The 25,746-nt window shown below is 27.3% G+C and overlaps 1 protein-coding gene across 1 annotated transcript; it reads right to left on the bottom strand.

Moving 5' to 3' along the window:
- Positions 1–14,361: 14,361 nt before the first annotated feature.
- Positions 14,362–15,896, bottom strand: LOC140991763 (transcription factor RAX1-like). Its single transcript, XM_073461912.1, has 3 exons — positions 15,649–15,896; positions 15,325–15,454; positions 14,362–15,084 (listed from the first exon to the last, which is right to left on the bottom strand). Exons 1-3 carry the CDS (start codon positions 15,782–15,784, stop codon positions 14,415–14,417), a joined length of 936 nt encoding a protein of 311 aa, XP_073318013.1. The 5' UTR covers positions 15,785–15,896; the 3' UTR covers positions 14,362–14,414.
- Between the last annotated feature and the right edge of the window lie 9,850 nt (positions 15,897–25,746).

Genomic DNA, 25,746 nt, shown 5'->3' with positions numbered 1-25,746 from the left:
TGTTATCTAGACTATAGTAGACGCTAAGAACCGCGCTCAGCACATCAGCATATATCGATACAATACTAAAATAAAGAATTTAACTTCTATTTGAACTCATCACGTTGAAATAATCCAAATCAAAGTTCAGTGAAGCAACTTAACTCATAGTTGAGAATTTAAACTGTTGAGAAGTCTTATCTCTGTCGTCTAACCTTACAGCTAGCTAGAGGACCGGAGGCTGATCCTCGGCTTGTTAAAAAGCTGACAGACTTCAGAAATCACAGGACCTTAGACATTGTTGCAAAGATAGCAAATGAAGAAGTCGCACATGTTACGGTTGAAGTTTACTGGTGTTCATTGATGTCTTGGATCTCCAGACACATGTTGCCGTTGGTATTTATTGTCTTGATGGATTTGTTTATGTATATCTTTCTTGGACTATTTGACTGTCTTGAGAGATTTGTTTAGTATTGGTGATCACTGGCTTTGGAATTACAAGATAACAAATTTTTTATATATACTTTCGATATGACGATATTTTACTGATATCGTACCGAAGCTTCAGCATACCAACTTTTCGGTATACCGAAAATTCGATACAGTAATGAAATCATTTTTCTCATACTGATATTTTCGATACGGTATATGATATCCAAATTTTCGATACGATATATCGTACCAACCAACTCTACCACTGATTCCGCCTGAGGGAAGAACTTAAAAGGAAAATGTACATGCAATTGTTTCTGAAGTTTATGCTACTTTTACAAAAGAAACATGTAAATTTCTTAATCGTAAAGCTATTGACAAAAAATCTACGTTGATTTTTCCAACTTATGGAAATACAAAAGTGGAACATGAATAATTATTTTGTGTGATATTTTTTTTGACTTATAGGTTCTAAATTTTCAATACGAAGTCTTATAATTAAAAAGAATCAAATTTATTATACAAAGACCGAAATAGACTAATTAGATGACTAAAACCTCGTAAAATTATATTGAACCAAATTTCAAATAAAAATCTCATATCCATTTTTTTTTCCTTCCAAAATGCGATTTTTAGCTCCGATATGACTGAAACTTATACATCGACGTTGAAATATATTAAACGTGACTTTCAATAAATGTGTTTTTTTTTTAAAAATTTAAATTCGAAAATTATTTTGAAATTTATGTATAATCACATAATGAATATGTAGAAGTGAGTGTTTATCGCTTTAGCAAAAGTTATATATTGTGGTAAAGATCCAACTCAAATATTTTAAATTATACAATATTTTAAGCGTCATGTTTGAATTGCTCATCCTGACAGACATAATTATTGCACACAATAATATATCTTCCAATAATTATATTTCTTGAAATAATGAAAATCGAACTTATTACCTAGGATTTGATATCAATTATAAGACCGAGCGTTTGTCGTTTTACCAAAATTTATAGCTGATGGTAATGATGTAAATCAAATCTTTTAAACCATACAACAGCTCACACAACATATTTCGATTGTTCTACTCAACAAATACAATTATGGTATGGAAGATAATATTTTCCTGTTACCAGTTGTTGTGAATCCCTATTCATAAAATATGATATCCACCAATGACAAATAACAAACAGCTGTTATTAAAACAATTTAGTACTTCATCAATAATTAATAATCACATTATCCGACATGTCAGTGAATAGGTCAAAGTATAATTATTTTATAAAAAGGTTTGCTTAATTTTCTTAATCAACTTTTTTTAAAGGAGCTAAAGTTTTATTAATAATCTTTGCTAAACTTATTCTTTGTTTGTCGATATGCATCTTTCATCAAGGCAAATAGGGGCGGCTGCCGGATGCGCCTAGAAATTAGGACTGGGATGAGAAAACAGGTACATTTTTATTAATATTTGGAGACAAAGTTTTTATTTTTTTATATGAAAATTGAATAGGGAAAATTGAATTTGTGTCCATTACAAGCTTTTTTACCAATTTTGTTTTCTATGTTATCAATTTTCAATATCAGTATTTTATATTCCGATTTTTGATAATTTTAATCTTTTTTCATTGAGAATGCTGATATGACATTACTAAGTACAGTGCTACATCAGAGCCGCATTAATGCCACGTCACTATCATGTCGGAAAAGAACTAAAATCGTCCAAAAGTACAAAGGTAGCGAACTAAGATTGAAATTTAACAATATGTGACCAAATTAACAAAAAATATAAAAAATGTAAGAGTATGTTTCTTGTGAGACGGTCTCACGAATCTTTATCTGTGAGACGGGTCAACCTACCGATATTCACAATAAAAAGTAATAATCTTAGCATAAAAATTAATATTTTTCCATGGATGACCCAAATAAGAAATCAGTTTCACAAAATACGATCCGTGGGACCGTCTCACATAAGTTTTTGCCAAAATGTAATGTTTCTTACGTCGTAATCCTCAAACATATATTGAAATACTGGTCATTAATCCTAAAACTCTATTTTCCCCAAAATTTTCATTTAATTTTTTTAAAAAAAGAATTAAAATATTTGATCACAAAAATTTCAAAATAAAATTTAATTTTCTCATTGAATTTTATGGGTTTAAAAAAGAACTTGGTCAATAATTTTTATATGGTGATATATATCATGTTCACATTTTTCTCGAAGTCTTAGAGTGGACTGTTTCCAATGGAACCTAAATTCAACTAATTAATGATTAATTAAGAGGACTTCAATTTCCCATTTGCTAAAGTCTTTGTTCACCCAAGTGGGATTTATTTATTTTGACCGCAACNAAATATATATATATATATATAGAAAAAAAGTAATAAATAATGGCTTATTTAAATATGGACAGATGTAGCTATTGCAACCGTTGGAAATGGACCGTTATTTAAAAAAACGAATTTTTGATAAATCGATTTTCAGAGAAGTATATATTATTACAATTATTTTAAAAAAAATATAGTAGAAAACACAATGGTTGTGATTATTATTTTGGAAATTTTCTTTTTCAATCCATTATGTTTTTCATGTTGTGATTTTATTCTACTATATATATAGTCAAATTGAAATTTTAGTATGGCATATTTAAATTTTTTTTTTTGAATTTTAGTCGTATTTTGGTCAAAAAAACACACGTTCCACCTATTTATGTGCAATGTAGGACAATTTTTCCTCCATTTTGAAAATTCCTCAATTTTTATGCAACATTGGCAAGTTCTAACGCTAAATCATTAGATTCCTGCGAGTAGGATTTTTTCTGCCAAATTCGGGCTAAAATTGTCAAAAAACTAAATATATCGAATCGATATTGAAATTTGACAATATATCGTACTAAAATCACAATAGAATAGAAACAATAGCTTTTTGGAAACGTGAAATTATATGGCGAGCATAATTTGGATTTTATTATTAATTAGTAAAACGAAATCACAATTGATCCTCGACAGGGACGTACATTATTAAATAAGCTATGTTTCATGATATCTCAATCATTAAAATAAACAATTCATGGCGGTGTTAAATTATAGTAACGATTGTCGGAGAACAGAGATTAGGATTAGTATCGACCGAAATAAAATAATTAGTAAGATAATAATGTAGTAATATATAAATAAAGATTCAAATTACCACATAGACCAAATGCATTGAAAGTTCTTTCCATGTTTTTTTAACAAAAAATAAAGTCCTCTCCGTATAAAAATTACATCTAACAATGAGAGTCACCACATCGATGCACACATGGTGAGTGACCAGTATATTAAAACTCTATATATATCAATTTTGATTTGTTGCATATATAGATATCTACCATATATATNTATATATGTGTGTGACTTTATATGTGAATTTCCATTTATCTCATTATTAATTGTTTGCTTTACATTAATTATTTATTTTAAGTGTGTCTTTTTATTCTCCTTATTCATATTTTAAATATATGTGATTTTTAATATTTAATTTTTTATGTCTACTCATGTGAATTTCCATTTGTCTCCTTATTAATTGTTTGATTTATATTAATTACTTATTTTAAGTGTCTTTTCATTCTTCTTATTCATATTTTAAATATATGTGATTTTTAATATTTAATTTTTTATGTCTACTCACATTATAATATGTTATTTTTATCCAATGATATCTTTTCATTATGTAAATTAATATTTGGTTTTTTTATGCATACTCACATTATAATATGTTATTTTTAATCCAATGATTTAGAGTTTTTATTTATCTTTTCATTATGTAAATTAAATTAATTAAAGTTTAGAAATAACTCATTATTAAATTATGAATTTTCTTTGGTATCTTATTAATTTTTTTTCATGTTNTTTGGCAGTCACTCAAAATTGAGTGTCAAAGTTAACATTTGAGTTGTATTTTTCGATTCCTGACGATATGTTCGTCAACATATTATTTTTAAGTTAGTTTTATCAGTATTGTGAGGGGTAAATATGTATATTACAATATATAAATATTAGAATCTCTTTAAATTAATATTCACTTTCATGTTTGACATATTATGGGTCTTGGTAAAATGAGGAATAATAAATTCAAACAAACGAATACACAAAAGTCTGGGGTGAAACCAGAATAATATGGTAGCGGAAATTAATATATAAATTTTTAGTGAATTTATTGATGTTGAGATGTATAACAAATCTTATATCATAATTTATAAAATTTCAACCTTATAAATGAAATAAATCAAACATATATGAAATACACAAAATTTTATTACATATACAATCAAGTAATTTATTATAATTATATTTTATTCTACAATAATTCTTGTCAAACTCAGTTATTGTGGATTTAACATCTATTAAATCAGCAAACTAAAGAGCGTGTCAATTAAACTAATTGAGTAATCATATATTCTTGAATTTCCTAATTAATTTTTTATCTTGATAATTTGTTTCATTTAATATTTTAAATTATAAGACAATGTTACTATAACTAAAGACACATTTTTTTAAAATGTTCATAAAGACTCAATCACTAAATCATATGGAAAAAAATTTATCGACATACTATATTAAAAATATTCTAATTAATTCAGCGCATTTGCTGAAAATTTTCTAATTAATTAAGAAAAATTCATTTACAATAATCATACTTAATCTTTTTGAGCTAACACCATTTATTTTATAAGATATTCATCGCAATTCTTTATTTGTATATTAATCTTTAAATCTGAATTATGATGTATATTGTTTTTCTAAAAGTTCTTAAATAATGATTTAATACATTTATTCGACACTTTAATATTAACATTTTAAAATATATTAATTTTATATTGTATGCGTGCAACACTTATACTCATGATTATAAAAACTCAATAAAAATTCTAAAAATGAATTAGGTAGAACATAAAAAATTATACAATTAATCAAAAGACAGAAAATAAAAATTAAATAATTGTCTATTACATATATACTACTAATACCGACTTCTAAATATTAAGTCGGTGAGAGAGTATAGGACACTCTGTACTAAAAACATAAAAAGTTAATGCTTGAATGAGTCACATTACAAAGTTATGAAGTAAAAACGAAGGACAAAGCCAGTTAATAAAAATATTATAATGGGTTAAGTTGAATGAGACTCATATATATAAGTATCTCACTTGGTCTCACCTTATCTTTTGTTACTGTACAAAGCGAAAGTTTATGCACTGTAGTGTTCTACATTTCTTAATTTTTCATCATCTATTGGTCTTTAAAGATATATTAGAATTTTTTCTAAATATCTAATCTTAAATGTGATCAATTAACCAAATAATTATATTTCTGATTTTTCTTTTATTTTAAAATATAAATTTTCAAATAAATGAAAAATTATTTTTTTTCTCTACTACTTATGTAAAATATCAAGTATATATTATACTCAAATGTCTTATAAATTTATATGATATATTAAAAAGTTATTTGCATAAACTTATTTGTTGGTTACAATAATTGATCATATTGGGTAGAGTAATTGAAATGTTGTGTTTGAGCTGTTGTATTATTTAAAATATTTGATTTGCATTGTTACTATAATCTATAGGTTTTGATAAAATAGTAAACGCTTGAGCCTACAATTGGTATCAGAGCTAAGATCGAGACTTTGATTTTAAATATCAAGTATTGGTGCAATTATTAGGAGATAGAGTGTTTGGTACAATAATTGTCCACGATGGGTAGGTGCTTGAGCTGTTGTATGATTTAAAGATTTGACTTGCATAGTTATCTTCAGTTATAGCTTTTGGTAAAGCGAAAAACGCTCGATCATTTATTATTCGATTGTAAAGCTAGAAGAAACATGTTGCATCAACTTTTAGTTTTGAATTGATCTTTACATGTTACTTGATTTTTAAATTTAGAAGCATTCTACAATTTTCAAATATTATTATATATTGAATTATAATTTATCTCTTTCAAATTGGATAAATATACAATAGAACTCATGTAAATTTTATTAACAAAAACATTTAAATAAAATATTATATTTGTCGATAATCAAAATAAGAAATAAACAAATTTTGATCCTTGAGAGATAAATAAGATATTTAAATAAAGTTATAATTGCCACAATTAAATAATGCACTTACATGCATTTATCACTGTATTTTGCAACTAAAATGTCAAAAAAAATTTTCACGTACTATTTTTATATCATATTCAAAATAATTATGAATCCTAATTTTTATTATTTTGAGTTGGCCTTTGTTATGAACAATCATTGTGAATAAATTGAATTTGAAAATTCTTATATCTGTGTATATCACATATTAATATATCAACCTAAGTCCAGGTAATAAAAAACTTGAACTTATTCATCTTCAATGTACACAAATTATATAGTAAAGATATATGACAATTAAGACAATGAAGTAGAATATATGCTCACATATATAACAAAATATATAGACACGAAAAACAATAAATAAAAATATTTTTTTCTAGATATAAATATTTTATATAACTTTTTACAGTGAGTTGGAGAAGATAAAAGAGAAAAAATATTAACTCTTTTGGGTTAAAAAAAAATTGAAATGGAAGAAGTGTTTGTCATACAATGAATTCGGTTTCTAAATTAAATGTATACTATAAAGTTATATTCACCGTTCAAACTTTATAAATGCAATGAATTTTTCTCAAGATAAAANTATATGCTCACATATATAACAAAATATATAGACACGAAAAACAATAAATAAAAATATTTTTTTCTAGATATAAATATTTTATATAACTTTTTACAGTGAGTTGGAGAAGATAAAAGAGAAAAAATATTAACTCTTTTGGGTTAAAAAAAAATTGAAATGGAAGAAGTGTTTGTCATACAATGAATTCGGTTTCTAAATTAAATGTATACTATAAAGTTATATTCACCGTTCAAACTTTATAAATGCAATGAATTTTTCTCAAGATAAAAGTACTCAAATGTTCCCGTTAAGATATTTAAACAATTAGAAAAATTAAATATATTATTTTTCTGGAGGTAATAGCGATATGACATTAGTAATTTGATTGTGCTAATTATACTTATGAGTTAATATGAAATATTAAAATAAATGTCATAAGAGTCAGTAAAAAGATGATTTATTGTCAAAAATATTATTATTATAAATTGCAAATAGATGAAAACATTTAATCAATATTTATTTAAATCAATCCATCAGTACTTTTTATGTGATGATAGATTGTTATAATAATTAGGGGTGAGCATTCGATCGGTTCTGTTACCGACCGAACCGAATTAGTCATAACCGGATCGAACCGAAATATTTAGCAATAACCGAACCGACCGAATTAATTTTCATAACCGATGAAAACCAAACCGAATTAAAATCGGTTAATTTGGTTGTTGACCGAATTAACCGATTAGTTTTAAAAAATATTTGTGATTTAACTTTAATTATATATGTAATTTTTTTGAACACTACAATATACACAAATGCATAAAAACATAAAATCACATACATTACAAATTTTTCTTTAGAATTAGGGCTGATTTTAAAATTAAAAATTAGAAAATATATTAAAATTGATAAATAATAAAAATTTATTAAATAATAGTATTTATTATATCGGTTAATTCGGCTAGCCGATTTCAAATTTTTGACAACCGTAACCGAATCGAATTAACCGAATTTTTTTTAATTTGAAAACCGAATTTCTGAAATAAACGAACTGAATTTCCGAATTGATTCGGTTCGGTCGGTTAATTCGGTTTAACCGAAATTTTGTTCACCCCTAATAATAATGTGTAGTTTATATGTTATCAAGTATACGTGTCTAATAAATTAAATGTGGCTAGGAAAGTAAAAGCATCCAGTAGAAATTTTTGTCAATTTACATGAAAGAGAATAATAATCAAACAACATTATAAATAAAAAATTGCATATCATTGATTGACAAAAAAGATTGTAATAATTGAATATTATAATAAAATATATGCATTATTGAGAGAATATGACAAATAACAAAAGAAAACAATATGATAAAAAGATATGAGAACAATTTTAGTAGTCCAAATATTTTCTTAAAATTTAAAAATATGTTTTTTTTCAAATTAGTTACATATACTAATTAACACGAATTGTCAAAATTTACAATACTATTATCATTGTCTTTTGTTGAGTTAACTAATTTGATTTCAAATTCTAATTATTTCAACATATGTTTCTCACGTGCAACGCACGTACATTATTTCTAGTATATATATATATATAATTTTGATATACTGCATATCCTATGCACAATCATGTGTGCTATATGCACAATCATGTGAGCACAATAATGTTTCACACATCTATCATGCGCACAGTTTTAATATATTTAATTTCATCAAATCAAATCAAATATATCTATTATATATATAAATATGTCACTTTAATTGTGAATTTACTTTGACACCCTTATTAATTATGAATTTATGTCATTTCAATTGTGAATTTATTTTGACACCCTTATTAATTATGAATTTACTATAAATATGTCACTTCAATCTCCATGTAAATTGATTTAATTAATTAAAATATATAAATATGTGATTTTATATGTGAATTTACATTTATCTCTTTATTCATTGTTTACTTTACATTAATTGCTTACTTTAAATGTGTCTTTTCTTTCTCTTTATTTATATTTTAAATATGTGTGATTATTAGTATTTAATTTTTTATGTCTACCCACATTATAATATGTTATTTTTATTTAATGATATCTTTTCATTATGTAAATTAGTATTTTGTTTTTTTTCTTATGTCTACGCACATTATAATATGTTGTTTTTAATTCAATGATTTAGATTTTTATTTATCTTTTCATTATGTACATTAATTTAATTAATTAAAGTTTAGAAATAACTCATTATCGAATTGTGAATTTTCTTTGGTATCTTATTAATTTTTTTTCATGTCCTCATGTGACAGTTTGCTAGAATTTATGTGTTTAAATTAAAGTTTTTTGCAACCAAAATTTTTTTGCGGTTTATATTTATAAATTATTTAAATAAAACACGGTAAAAGATCGTTGTGATTTGAGCCATCAATGTGGGTTGGGTCTGTCGGTTTGGCCTGCACCACCAAACAGTCTGAGTGAGTTGGGTTGAAATTTTGTCGACTCATTTAAAGATGAGCCTAAATGAGCTTGCACGAGTTTATATTAAATATTTATATATCTAATATTATCGATTTTCGATTATGAATTCTTGATATAGAATAGAAAATATCATTTTGATTTCAAAATTGTGATGTTAATATCTTGTCCGAAAATTGTGGGTTGTTGAGACAATTTGACAGTCACTCAAAATTGAGTGTCAAAGTTGACATTTGAGTTGTATTTTTGGATTCCTGACAATATGTTCGTCAACATATTATTTTTAAGTTAGTTTTATCAGTATCGTGATGGGTAAATATATTTATTACAATATATAAATATTATCATATCTTTAAATTAATATTCACTTTCATGTTTGACATATTATGAGTCTTGGTAAAATGAGGAACAATAAATTCAAACAAACGAATACAAAAATTAAAATCTGGGGCGAAACCAGAATTATATGGTAGCGAAAATTAATATATAAATTTTTAGTAAATTTATTGATGTTAAGATGTGTCACAAATCTTATACCATAATATATAAAATTTCAACATTATAAACGAAATAAGTCAAACATATATGAAATATACAAAATTTTATTACATATACAATCAAGTAATTTATTATAATTGTATTTTATTCTACAAGAATTCTTGTAAAACTCAGTGATTGTGGATTTATCATCTATTAAATCAGCAAACTAAAGAGCGTGTCAATTAAACTAATTGAGTAATCACATATTCTTGAATTTCCTAATTAATTTTTTATCTTGATAATTTGTTTCATTTAATATTTTAAATTATAAGACACTGTTAATATAACTAAAGACACATTTTTTTAAATGTTCATAAGGACTCAATCACTAACTCATATGAAAAAACATTTATCAACATACTATATTGAAAACATTCTAATTAATTCAGCGCATTTGCTGAACATTTTCTAATTAATTAAGAAAAATTTATTTACAATAATCATATTTAATCTGTTTGGGCTAACACCATTTATTTTATAAGATATTCATCGCAATTCTTTATTTGTATGTTAATCTTTAAATCTGAATTATGATGTATATTGTTTTTCTAAAAGTTCTCAAATAATGATTTAATACATTTATTCGACACTTCGATTTTAACATTTTAAAATATATTAATTTTATATTGCATGCGTGCAACACTTCTAATCGTGAGTATAAAAATTTAATAAAAATTCTAAAAATGAATTAGGTAGAACATAAAAAATTACACAATTAATCAAAAGACAGAAAATAAAAACTAAATAATTGTCTATTACCTATAAACTACTAATACCGATTTCTAAAGATTGAATTCGGTGAGAGTGGAGGCCACTATGTACTAAAAAAATAAAATATTAATGCTTGAATGAGTCACACTGCAAAGTTAGTTGAAGTAAAAACGAAGGATAAAGCGAGTTAATAAAAATATTATAATGGGTTAAGTTGAATGAGACTTATATATATAAGTATCTCACTTGATCTCACCTTATGTTTTGTCACTGTACAAAGCAAAAGTTCATGCACTGTAGTGTTCTACATTTTCTTAATTTTTCTCTTGATTTCAAATTTAATTTCATCATCTATTGGTCTTCAAAGATTTATAAGCATTTTTTTCCAAACATCTAATCTTAAATGTGATCAATTAACCAAATAATTATTATACTTTTACAATAATAAATAGATTAATATATTTGAAGATAGAAAAAGTAATGTATTGAGAAGAATAAAAAAAGAATGTTAGAATTAATACTATAATTATATAATGTCAATTTTAAATTTAACATCCTACGTTCGAAAATGTTTTTAACATCCTACGTTCGATAATAATGTGATCGTATTCGGAATCAGAAAATGATGTTCTTTGACTTTTTTTTATTAAATTGTATAAACCATTCTTTCAATATTTTTAGTGTATAAACATGTTAAATCTATTAAAATTAAATAGTAGAATTTAATGATGAATATGAATGTATTAATTCAACTTTCAATTTGAGTTTTGGGATTTTGTCAACATGCTATATATTCTGATTTTTCTTTTGTTTTAAATTTTAAATTTTCAAATTGATGAAAAATGTTTTTTTTATCTACTACTTATGTAGAATATCAAGTATATATTCTACTCAAATGTCTTATAAATTCATACGATATAGTAAAATGTTATTTGCATAAACTAATTTGTTGGGTACAATAATTGATCATGTCGGGTAGATTGATTGAAATGTTGTGTTTGGGTTGTTGTACTATTTAAAATGTTTGATTTGCGCGGTTACATAATCTATATGTTTTGATTTTTATTGATTGCAATTGGTGCAACTATTAGGAGATAGATTGTCTGATACAATAATTGTCCAAGATGGGTAGGCGCTTGAGTTGTTGTATGATTTAAAGATTTGATTTGCATAGTTACCATCATTTATAGCTTTTGGTAAAACGACAAACGCTCAATCCTACATTATTCGATTGTAAAGCTAGAAGAAACATGTTGCATCAACTTTTCGTTTTGAATTGATCCCTTACATGTTACTCGATTTTTAAATTTAGAACCATTCTACAGTTTTCAAATATTATTATATATTGAATTATAATTTATCCCTTTCAAATTAGATAAATATACAATAAAACTCATGTAAATATTATTAACAAAAATATTTAAATGAAATATTGGATTTGTCGATAATCAAAATAAGAAATAAAAAAATTTTGATCCTTGAGTGAGAAATAAGATATTTAAATAAAGTTATAATTGCCACAATGAAATAGTGCACATACATGCATTTATCACTATATTTTGCAACTAAAATGTCAAAAAAAATTTCCCCATATTATTTTTATATCATATTTAAAATAATTATAAATCTTAATTTTTATTATTTTGAGTTGGCCTTTGTTATGAAAAATCATTGTGAATAAATTGAATTTGAAAATTCTTATATCTATGTATATTACATATTAATATATCAACATAAGTCTAGGTAATAAAAAAACTACAAAATGAACTTATTCATCTTCAATGTACACAAATTATATAGTAAAGATATATGACAATTAAGATAATGAAGTAGAATATATGTTCATATATAACAAAATATATAGACAAGAAAAAAAATAAAAATATTTTTCTAGATATAAATATTTTATAATAACTTTTTACAATGAGTTGGAGAAGTTAAAAGAGAAAAAAATATTAACTCTTTTGGGTTACAAAAAAAAAATAGAAATGGAAGAAGTATTTGTCATATAATGAATTCAGTTTCCAAATTAAATGTATACTATAAAGTTATATTTATCATTCAAACTTTATAAATGCAATGAATTTTTCTCAAGATAAGGGTACACAAATGATCCTGTTAAGATATTTAAACAATTAGAAAAATTAAATATATTATTTTTCTGGAGATAATACCAATACGACATTAGTAATTTGATTGTGCTAATTATACTTATAAGTTAATATGAAATATTAAAATAAGTGTCATAAGAGTCGGTAAAAAGATGATTTATTTTCAAAATTATTATTATTATAAATTACATATAAATCACAACATTTAATCAATATTTTTTTAAATCAATCCATCAATACTTTTTATGTGATGATAGATTGTTATAATAATTAGGGGTGAACATTCGGTCGGTAATTAGTCATAACCTGACCGAACCGAAATATTTAGCAATAACCAAACCCATCGAATTAATTTTCATAACCGATGAAAACCGAACCGAATTAAAATCGATAATTCGGTTGGTTTCCGAATTACCGATTAGTTTAAAAAAAATTCTGATTTAACTTTAATTATATATGTAATTTTTTTGAACACTACAGTCGATACAAATGCATAAAAACATAAAAACACATACATCACAAATTTTTCTTTAGAATTAGGGCTGATTTTAAAATTAAAAATTAAAAAATATATTAAATTTGATAAATAATAAAAATGTATTAAATAATATTATTTATTATATCGGTTAATTCGGTTAGCCGATTTCAAAATTTTGAAAACCGTAACCGAACCAAATTAACCGAATTTTTTTAATTTGAAAACCGAATTTCCGAAATAACCGAACCGAATTTTCGGATTGACTCGGTTCGGTCGGTTAATTCAGTTTAACCGAAGTTTTGCTCACCCTTAATAATAATGTGTAGTTTATATGTTATCAAGTATAAGTGTAATAAATTAAAGGTGACTAGGAAAGTAATAGCATTCAGTAAAAATTGTTGTCAATTTACATGAAAGAGAATACTAATCAAACAATATTGTAAACAAAAATTTCATATCAATGATTGTCAAAAAAGATTGTAATAATTGAATATTGTAATAAAATATATGCATTATTGAAAGAATATGACAAAAAAAAACAATATGATAAAAAAGATATGAGCAAATTTTAGTAGTCCAAATCTTTTTTTAAAATTTAAAAAATATGTTTTTTTCCAAATTAGTTACATATGCTAATTAACACGAATTTTCAAAATTTACAATACTATTATCATTATCTTTTGTCGAATTAACTAATTTTATTTCAAATTCTAATTACTTCAACATATGTTTCTCACGTGCGTTGCACGTGCATTATTTCTAGTATTATATATATACACGGGAAACTATGTGTAAAGAATAAGATTATCTTTCGCATTATTTTGCAGAAATGATGATTGCCCCTCGTGGTGGAGCCAAGTCTCAAGCACAAAAATTTAGCTCAATATTTTTTTTAACATTTAATTTCAAATAAAATGTAAAGTAACACATCACATACCTAAAATAATTATGCACACTAAAAAATTAAATAAAAAGAAATTAAAGACAGAGTTTTCATGAAATAAGTAATTTTTTTGTCAGTAGTACAACACTTGTTCTTCTGTCTTGATTCCATCAACAAATAAATCATCTCTGCAAATACTGTTACTGCTAATCAGCTGCTTAATCTCCTCAATACTGTAATCCAACGGGTTCTCAAGATCAGCACCAAAGCCACCAGGATTATTAATCAAGAATTTCTGATCACCTTCAATATCAATCCCATTATTGTATAGATATTTCTGTAGATTTAGGTTTTCACCATCGGAGCTCACATCGGATGAAGTGCAGCTAGCTTCCCCTCCGAACATGATATAGTTACTATTATTATTGTTATAATTTTTCGCCTCATCATACTGTGTTAAGCTCGAGTATCCATGATTTTGAGCTAGAAATACTGAATGGGTGGTGGGATTTGAAGAAACAGTTGTGGGAAAAGTGGGAGATATGGGATCGGTACCATTGGAGAAAACCTTAATATCTTCGGAAATATTGGTGGGATATGATGTGTTTTCACCATATTCAAATGGGGTCTCAAGAGATGGATATGGAGAAGAGATTCGCTGGATGGGATTGATATTTATCTTGGATAAAAATTGGTAGGATTTGGATGCCCCCAACAAGATTTTCTTTTTCAGCTTCGTGTTCCAGTAGTTCTTGATGTCGTTGTCCGTTCTCCCTGGTAATTGAGCTGCTATTATTGACCATCTGCATGATCAAACGAACGATGATCAAGAACCCTAAATATATAAAATACAAGACGGATATGAAAATTCGAAATTCGACGTTGATTTAATGGCAAACTCTAGTGGTTGACACTGCAAGATATAATTTATTTTTGGGGGAGAAAAAAAAAAAGAAACACACAACCAAAATTAGTCAAATTACCCCGGCTTCATGCTACATTCCCTGCTGCTAAATTTTTAGAGTGAGTCAATCTATGTATACCTGCTTCCAATGCTAGCAAAAAGGCTGCAAATGACTCGATCTTCATCATCTGAAAATTCCCCATGTCTGATATTTGGTCTGAGATAGTTCAGCCACCTCAGTCTACAACTTTTTCCACATCTTCTGAGATCTAATCTCCAAAAGCAAAATCATATAAAAACCACAAAAAGACTAACAAACCAATAAAAACGAAACTCACAAGCTACCACTTTCGAACCTTGCAAGAATCTAATCTAACTTTTCAAAATATCAACAAACAACTCCACTTTTGGACTAGTTAGTCGTTAGATAGAAGCCGATACACATACACATACACATACATACCAGCTTTGAGAGGGAGAGCAATCCAATTCCCTCCGGTACCATGTTTCTCTATGTATTCCTTAAGTTTTGCATCTTCTTCAGGTGACCATGGACCTTTCTTCACATTTGCTTTATCACAGCATGGAGCTCTTCCCATATTTTTCTTTCTGAAAGTTGTTTTCACTTTGGAGAAAAAGTCTTGATGCTTTTAGAAGATGGATTTGTGTGTGTAGAAGACTTGTTCTCTGTACAACATAGTGTTACATATGTATATACTTTACATACATACAGAAATGTCTACTAATGGAGATACAGATGCACAAGTCAAAGTACGTACACTAATTTCAATTATCAACTTGTCTAATCTTATCTAATTCAACTTTAGTCATTAGCTAATACAATAATATTTATTTATTCATCCACTCCTTCAATGTGAGATTATATTATTTTAATCATTAAATTAAAATATATTATTCATATACATATTCACACTACATAAATACATACAATATTTAATTTACATATAATTAAGAAATGAATGAATATTTCTTGTAAAGAACAATTTGAAATAATTAATTTACATATAATTAAGAAATGAATGAATATTTCTTGTAAAGAACAATTTGAAATAATTTTACATGCAAGACCCGTTTATCTAATAAATATTGAAACGTTATAGTATTCTTGTTGAGAAATTTAATGCAAATTGATAAGTAAATTAATTGCAAGAAGTTTCTTCAATTCGTCTCGAAAACATTAAAGTATCAGAAAATAGCAGCCAAAGTCTCAGTGTTAAGATCGGAACTTGAACATAACTCAACTCCAAAGCTAGCTCAAGAGGGGAGGATTGTCCAAGCCATTATATACCACTATCAGGTATTTTATCCAACCGATGTAGGACAACTAACAAACCCCCTCACGCCCAGGAATGAACATCTGGAGCGTGAAGTTTACAAATGACCCAATTATGGGCAGAACGGGTGGACCAACACATAACGGTGGAACATGAGCTTTGATATCATGTAGAGTTTGCTACTGTGAAGGAAATGTTTCTATGTCTTATTCACGCGCATAAACTTGCATATACAATTGTAGGAATATATATACAAGTAGAAAGATATATAGAAACGTGCTATTCTATGTAACACTTTTATGTAGACTAGCTAACACTAAACCAACTAACACTCGGTAATCTACAAAATAGTCGATATCTTAGTTATGCTCAAAATATGAAATTTGGCATATCTCAAAAGGTAAAAGGATGCTCGATCGAGTGGAACCGAAGTGTGAGAACTACACGAACTAATCCTTGATACAAGAAAGAAAAATGGGAAAACAAAGGGAAAATAACCAAATTTGTTCTTTAATTTTAAGTTTGCCTATTTTAGGTTATGATCAATCTTTAAATAGTCAAAATTGAGTATTGGTCATGTAAAATTATTTATTTATTTTGTTTTTAGTCTTATTTTGCAGAAGTAATGACATGAGGTCGATCGGAAAATGCTAACAAGATTGGCAAAAAAATAATTAAGAACAATTAATAACAAAAAAAATCAACTAATTATAAAACCAAAATTCAAAATATGTCAACTTAGATGACTTTTTTGATATTTTTTTCTAAAAAATAACTGGCAGAGGCAATAAAATTAGGGGTATAAATAAATCAAGCCTAGCTTCTTGGATCACGGATTTAACATCTGCTTTAGGAAAAATGGATGCAATTATTAAAACTATTAGTTTTATATAATAATTTTATGTTCGCTGTAAATATATTAATATAAATAGAATTTAAAAACATTTTACAAATAATTTTGAGATCATGAGCTTTTTGAAAGTTTATCATTTTTTTTTGAGAAAAAAATTGAATTTTTGGTCTTCTGTATTTATCTCGTTATGACATCAATTAATGTTCTCAAATTTTAATCTTAGTTCATTATATTTTTTTCCTCAATTTTAGTTTTTTTGACGTTGCGATGCTGATGTGATTTCAAAACGAGATTGATGTTTGCAGTATCATATCAATATTACCGTGAAAAAAAAAACCGAACTTACCAAAAATAAAAAGATATATCAATGAATAAGATTAATAAATTTGATAACATAAAATATTGAAATCACAAAACATTAATCATACGTAACAAGATTGGCAATAGCTTGAAATCAATAGTAGACAGACATATCCAATCATTCGATTAATGTTTAATTAATAATATAAATTATAAAGTTATTTTATGATAAATTATAATAGCATGCATGTTCCACATATAGTACTAAAGTATTAAAAATTATTATAATGATTAATTCTGGACGGTCAAATAGTGATGGCATTGATTTTTATAAAAAAATTTGACCTTTGTTCGATAGGCTAACATAATTATACTTAATTTATTTGTTCGATCTGCTAACATAGAATAACGGATTAAAATTGAAATTTGATAACGTAGAAGATCAAAACACAAAAAAAAACAAATATACAAGACGAAAAAAACAATTTTCTCAATTCAAAACTTTATCAAGAACATATAGAGACAAAGATATATTGTTTAAAATTATTATTAAAAAGGTAGCTAAATTGGTGTCACATGCATTTAGATGAATTACGTTCATTAAACAATGATAGCAAATGATTAAAAATATAATCCACATGGAAATTAGGAACTACTTATAAACCACCGAAAGGAAACTAAATAATTAAGAAATAATTGTGATCACTCACTTGTTTATTACTCTAGCTAGACTTGTCATCGTAGCTATTATTTCATATGCTTAAATTAAATTACTCAATTAATAAAATTCCCAAACAGAAATTACTTATAAGTCCAAATGTTTACCTCAATCAGCTTCTCCACGTTAGACTGTGTCCAAAAGAACGTAACAATTTAAAGCAAACCAGATATTTGGTGATGCATGCAAATCGTCTTATTGATATTGTTACGATCGGAATTTGGACTTAATTCAACCCCAAAAGCTAGCTCAAGAGGGGAGGATTGTCCAAGCCCATATATACAACTCTCAGTTATTTTATTCAACCGATGTGGGACAACTAACACACCCCCTCACGTCCAAGAATGAACATCTGGAGCGTGAAGTTTACAAATGACCCAACTATGGGCAGAACACGTCCAAGAATGAACATTTGGAGCGTGAAGTTTACAAATGACCCAACTATGGGCAGAACGGGTGGTCCAACACATAACGGTGGAACCTGAGATCTGATACCATGTTAAGATTGGAACTTGGACCTAACTCAACCCCAAAAGCTAGCTCAAGCGGGGAGGATTGTCTAAGCCCATATATACAACTCTCAGTTATTTTATCCAACCGATGTGGGACAACTAACATATATTGATCATCTCCTCAACACGCACACTCAATGCATGAACTAATTCATTTGCCAGAAAACACAAGTATGAACAAAAAAGTTATATGTATACAAAGGCAAAAATATAAATTTCGTCACGTAAGGATCAAAATTACAAAGTTCATCGTGTAAGTTTTGGTATAGTAATTCGTCAAATTTTGACGCTAGTCCAATATGTCGATCTTTTGTTTTTCAATTTTTGATTTTTATTTTTCCGGTTCGGATATGTCCATCAGTGCTCCGAGAGAAAAGGGCTAAAAGTGAATTAAAACCATCTTATAACTTGTTCGGTTAAGATGAAATTTTAAATATTTATGGGACCAAACGATGAGTTTTAGTCCGTTATCTTTGTAATGATATTACCAAAAATGTCTTCTAATGACTATTATATATTAAGGTTTTTTTAATACACATGCATAGTTTTTTTTCTTACAATTATATAACTAAATTTATTCGTTATCAAAATTGATATAATTTTATATGATTTAATTATTAACGAGAATACCAATATGTTATGTAAAATGAAAAGAATCTTGACACGAAACTGACTAACAATTCACAACAAAGTTGGCACAAATTAGGTTTCATTATTGATATCTTGTTGTGTCTTAATCTGTTTGCCAAGGAATCTTTATTTGANATTATTATTATTATTTTTTAAAAGAACTATAATTATAATTTGACTTTTTTTTGTCAATTATTCTAATTAATAGGGTATTAAAAGTAATATTATTTATTGTATTTTTAATTTTTTGATTCCTTCACAACATTTTTCAACTAACTTGTGTGCCAGCGACTAGCTTAAATAATGGGCATCCACCTAAAAGCTTGAAACAAGACAAATTTCTTAGCTTGCATTGACTTGCATCAAAGTAGAGCAAAAGGCTTCAGCAATTAATTAATTATTTAAATTGTTTTTTAAAAATCTTGAGGGTCGGTGACAAACTCGACATTTTTTTTTACATTCAACAAGCTGTAGATATCATTCGACAAAGGATAATAGTATTATGCTTAATTTCTTTATTAACCAGCCATAACATATATAGTTTTGTTATGTTGTCCATCAACCATGTTCACCTCCGTGTCGATCGGCTGCTCTCCATTGATTCCTGACGTTTTCGCACACATGATTCGATGAATCGGTCTTCACCTTTAAGTAGCCATGTTGTTGAGTCACATGACGAGAGCCAATATTTATTTTCTAAAATTATAGAACCGAGCGTTTGTAATTGTATCGTAAATCATGATTTATAGAAGTCATGCATGTGATTCAAAATATGTGAATTGTCAAATGTTAGGATTAAGCACCGCGAAAAATTATATCTATTAGTCAAAACGTAATTTTATTTTCTTGTATTTGTGGCTTGCAGAAAATGCATATACTTGAGTGCTAATGAGTCGGACTGTTAAGCCCATGATTCAGAGGAGGTGCGTATCTATCTGCTGATCTTACTATTTCTCTATCGTCGACTATGTCCCCAACAACGATTATATTACCCGTTAAGATGTGACATCATTTTTTTACGACCCACCTAGCCAACCATATCACAGCGCAACGTCGGCAGCTTGACGCATGAGAACTTCTCAGGAAGTCTCTCATCCCAGTATTACTCTCACTCATATAAGTTTAACTCGACAATATCTTCCCAAGAAATAATAGTCCTTGTGAGACTTGAATATATGATCTCACTCTAATACCAATTGTCATGATCAATCGATTACCATATTAGGCCAAAAACTATACCTGTTAATCAATAAACAATTTCATTTATTTATAATCGTGGCAACGTAAAGTGCACCTACTTGGATGTTAATTGGTCGTCTGTTAGGTCCATGAGTCTGAGGAGGTGTATGTCTATCTAATGGTGTTGTCTCATATCTTCTAGAGAGCGGTCTTAACTTTTATTTACTGTTTAGCCCTATCAATAGCAGAGAAAATATTACCCAATTACGACATGACGCTGCCACTCTTTTACGGTCCACCTAGCCAACCAGATCAAGCGGCACAATATTAGTACCTTGACGCACGATAAATTTCTAGGAGATCACTCATCTCAATACCACTCTTACTCATACATACTTAACCAAATATCAAACGACACAATTTAGTCATTGTATCACACAATGCACCAGTAATTATAGAATAATTTTTTATTATTTTCTCACTGGTTTAATCAAGAAATGCTAGAAAATCACGATATCAAATATACCAAGATGATGCATACGATTCAGATTTTGAGATACTCTAAAACAATGGATGGGCAATCAATGCTTCTTTTATTCCTAAGATTGAGAAAACATTTCAAGTGAAGCTCATTAAAAAAAGATCACACTTGCTCTAGAATTGCAAGTTCCACGCATTGTACTTCCACATTTCTAGCAAAGAGGTATCAAGACCATCTTCGATCCAACCCTTTGTGGCCTAAAATAGTTCAATGCAAGAAAATCATGCAAATGGAGAACCGAACATCCTTTCCAGTCTGGAAAATGTATAGAGGAAAGAAACGTGCATATGCGTTAATTAATTATTTTTTCACGTTTTTAAATAATTAATCACAAATAAATTAATTATATTTTAATGTTTGAAATGAAATTTAATAATAACAATCAATACGTTTTTAGTTCTATTTTAAACTTGAGTAGGTTTCTTGTGAGACGGTCTCACGAATCTTTATCTGTGAGACTGGTCAACCCTACCGATATTCACAATAAAAAGTAATACTCTTAGCAAAAAAAGTAATATTTTTTTCATTAATGACCTAAATAAGATATTCGACCCACGAAATTGATCCGTGAGACCGTCTCACAAGAGTTTTTGTGTTTAAACATATCCAAGTTTACACAATATCCTCTCTCAATTGATTATTCTCTTCTAAATAAAAAAAACATTTCAAACAAGTTACAAGAGGGAAAAATTCAATGGGAAACATCTAAAATTGCTTATAAAAAAGATTAATTAGGTTAAATAACTCTTCTTCTAGTTAAAACAGTCCATTCTAAAAGTAAATAAAGCCCATTTGGGCCCACAAACGTGAAAAACGGCCCATTATTCATATATGATCCATAGATGGACATAGTGTCCTTACTTATTTGGGCTTTCTTCAAGGTCGGTCAACTGGTTTGATGCCCAAAATTTTCATAGTTTTTCCTTTTGATTAATTTTTTTCCTAATTTATTTTTTTGTTTCATATATGTACGGAAAAGTACATGTGCGTGAGTCACGTCCATTCGGGGAAAAAAATGAATTTTTCTTCTCTCTTTTTTTTTCCCCAATATTTAAATTATAAGTGATTTATCATGAATATATGGCCATGCATCCAAGTCACATTCATGTGTTTATTTTAGCAAAGTTTTGTACGATTTTAGAATAAAATCATATTTTATTAATTTTTTATAATATGATAATATAATTTTATTTCGGTTAGTGCTTGATCGTGAGTGAGATGCACATGCACGACTACTTTCTAAGCACTAATTCTCGTCTTATATTGTAGCGAAATTAAAGACTAATTAATTTTTGGACAACTTGCAAATCACGTGCATGTAAATTCATTAAATGCAAGTTTCACCCAATTGGATGGAGTTAAGAACTTAGATCTTACAAACTTTCAATAATTCATAAACAAAATGTATTTAGAAAAAAATCAATAAAATTGCATGTTTTCTATTACTTCCTACCAATTGGATGGAGTTAAGTTGTTAACATGTCTGGTCCATGAAGTATGCGTTTTGAAAATGCGCATGCATTATCTTATTATTAAGTACATGAGTACGTTTATTATATATATTTGTGAAATGAGTAGATTCGGTCTATATATGCAGATTTTTTACACAAAAAATTGTACGCTTTCAAAGATTGGGTCGTGTTGGAGATTCACCTCACACAATTGACATCTGAGACCATCTCATATTAATTTTTGTGTAAGCACAACAAACTATTAAAAGAAAACACAAGTCAATATTATAACTTTACTTCTTCTTTTTTGGTTTAAAACAATTTTGCATTGAGTTATAAATTTTTGTGATAAAAATATATTGAATATGTCTCCTGTGATACAATCTTACGGGTCTATTTCCATGAGTTGGTTGAATCCCGATCCATATTTGCAGTGAAATGTAATATTTTTGGTTTAATAATCATATTTTCATGTGTCAGATTGAATATGCGAGTTGTTTCATAAAATTGATTTGTGAGACAGTTTTTTAAGAGTTTTTGTGAAACATGGTTTAACACATACGATTTGTGGTTTTTCTTAACTAATATAACCATATCTTATTAAAAAAAAATTGAATCTACACAAAATAACTTTTAAACCCTAGATTTCCTGAAGTTTTCGTGTCCTAAAAAGGCAAGTATAAAAATGTCACTCTCTAATTAAATTAGCACGTATTTTAACTTTATTAAAATAATTTCCAATTATGAACAAGAGATAACAATTAAAAGCACACACCAAAAAACCATAAATCAAATATTATTAAGAAATACAGATAATTACAGTATGTACGTATAACGTAATAGTTCACATCCCAATCGCGAATTTTATTAATTCATGATTTGCTTATATAAAACTATCTTATTAAAAATTTGGGTATCATAATAACCACTACCTTTATTAAATTGTAATTTGTCCTCAAATAAAATTGCAATTCATCAATTTTTATAATCATAATATTATTCTTTTTTTGATATAAATCAAATTAATTAACAAAAAAACTGAACTCCAAATTTTTTTTTTGAAAAAATAAAAAATTATACGAGCATGCAGCGCGTACGTCCGAATACTAATATTCACTAATTATCTAATAAAATAGTGTCGTACTACCATAAATAAATAAATAATAATAAACAAGTGTAAAATACCATGTAATAATTGTATTTAGAGGGTGGCAATTTAATCGCACATTTAAAATGACCGAAACATTTGTAACATGATTTAGGAAAATACATGAATATACATATATGTGTGTGTACACACACGAAAATGAACACGGGATTTAAATTTCCAGCCTACACACACAAAAATGAACACGGGATTTAAATTTCCAGTTTCCATGGAGAAGACCTCTTCCTCCACTCAATTGACGTACAACTGGTGCTTCACGTAGTACAAGTGCTCAAAGAATTGTTATCCTAACTGACAGTTACCAAACCCACACAAGTTGATCCACCTTTCCACTTAGGAGTGTTTAATAGATGTTAGTCCCGCCTCGACCAGATCGATAGGTTTAGCTCTTACGTCCCGGTTCAACTCGAAAAAAATTATGTATGAGTTTAAAATTTTCGGATTCGAGTCAGATCGAGTTGGACCCGATATTTGACCCGAAAAAAATAATCGGGTTGGGTTGGATTGGGTTGAGTTCGGGGGTTGACCTGAAAATTTTAATTTTTTTTTAAAAAAATATAATTAATAAATATTGTCTATATTTTTATATATTGTATGTCTGAAAAAATATTTATTCTGTATTTTNCGAAATTGATCCGTGAGACCGTCTCACAAGAGTTTTTGTGTTTAAACATATCCAAGTTTACACAATATCCTCTCTCAATTGATTATTCTCTTCTAAATAAAAAAAACATTTCAAACAAGTTACAAGAGGGAAAAATTCAATGGGAAACATCTAAAATTGCTTATAAAAAAGATTAATTAGGTTAAATAACTCTTCTTCTAGTTAAAACAGTCCATTCTAAAAGTAAATAAAGCCCATTTGGGCCCACAAACGTGAAAAACGGCCCATTATTCATATATGATCCATAGATGGACATAGTGTCCTTACTTATTTGGGCTTTCTTCAAGGTCGGTCAACTGGTTTGATGCCCAAAATTTTCATAGTTTTTCCTTTTGATTAATTTTTTTCCTAATTTATTTTTTTGTTTCATATATGTACGGAAAAGTACATGTGCGTGAGTCACGTCCATTCGGGGAAAAAAATGAATTTTTCTTCTCTCTTTTTTTTTCCCCAATATTTAAATTATAAGTGATTTATCATGAATATATGGCCATGCATCCAAGTCACATTCATGTGTTTATTTTAGCAAAGTTTTGTACGATTTTAGAATAAAATCATATTTTATTAATTTTTTATAATATGATAATATAATTTTATTTCGGTTAGTGCTTGATCGTGAGTGAGATGCACATGCACGACTACTTTCTAAGCACTAATTCTCGTCTTATATTGTAGCGAAATTAAAGACTAATTAATTTTTGGACAACTTGCAAATCACGTGCATGTAAATTCATTAAATGCAAGTTTCACCCAATTGGATGGAGTTAAGAACTTAGATCTTACAAACTTTCAATAATTCATAAACAAAATGTATTTAGAAAAAAATCAATAAAATTGCATGTTTTCTATTACTTCCTACCAATTGGATGGAGTTAAGTTGTTAACATGTCTGGTCCATGAAGTATGCGTTTTGAAAATGCGCATGCATTATCTTATTATTAAGTACATGAGTACGTTTATTATATATATTTGTGAAATGAGTAGATTCGGTCTATATATGCAGATTTTTTACACAAAAAATTGTACGCTTTCAAAGATTGGGTCGTGTTGGAGATTCACCTCACACAATTGACATCTGAGACCATCTCATATTAATTTTTGTGTAAGCACAACAAACTATTAAAAGAAAACACAAGTCAATATTATAACTTTACTTCTTCTTTTTTGGTTTAAAACAATTTTGCATTGAGTTATAAATTTTTGTGATAAAAATATATTGAATATGTCTCCTGTGATACAATCTTACGGGT

Source organism: Primulina huaijiensis, chromosome 13 (genome assembly GCF_012295235.1).
Source record: "Primulina huaijiensis isolate GDHJ02 chromosome 13, ASM1229523v2, whole genome shotgun sequence".
Classification (NCBI taxonomy): domain Eukaryota; kingdom Viridiplantae; phylum Streptophyta; class Magnoliopsida; order Lamiales; family Gesneriaceae; genus Primulina; species Primulina huaijiensis.
The sequence above is the reverse complement of the archived record's forward strand: the minus strand, read 5'-3'. Positions and strand labels throughout refer to the sequence as shown.

Excerpts from the sequence above, each read along its gene's own strand:
- LOC140991763 (XM_073461912.1), bottom strand. The coding sequence starts at position 15,784 with ATGGGAAGAGCTCCATGCTGTGATAAAGCAAATGTGAAGAAAGGTCCA. Across the intron at positions 15,455-15,648 it reads TGCTCTCCCTCTCAAAGCTG|ATCTCAGAAGATGTGGAAAA; the intron begins GTATGTATGTGT and ends TTTGGAGATTAG. Across the intron at positions 15,085-15,324 it reads TTTGCTAGCATTGGAAGCAG|ATGGTCAATAATAGCAGCTC; the intron begins GTATACATAGAT and ends TTGATCATGCAG.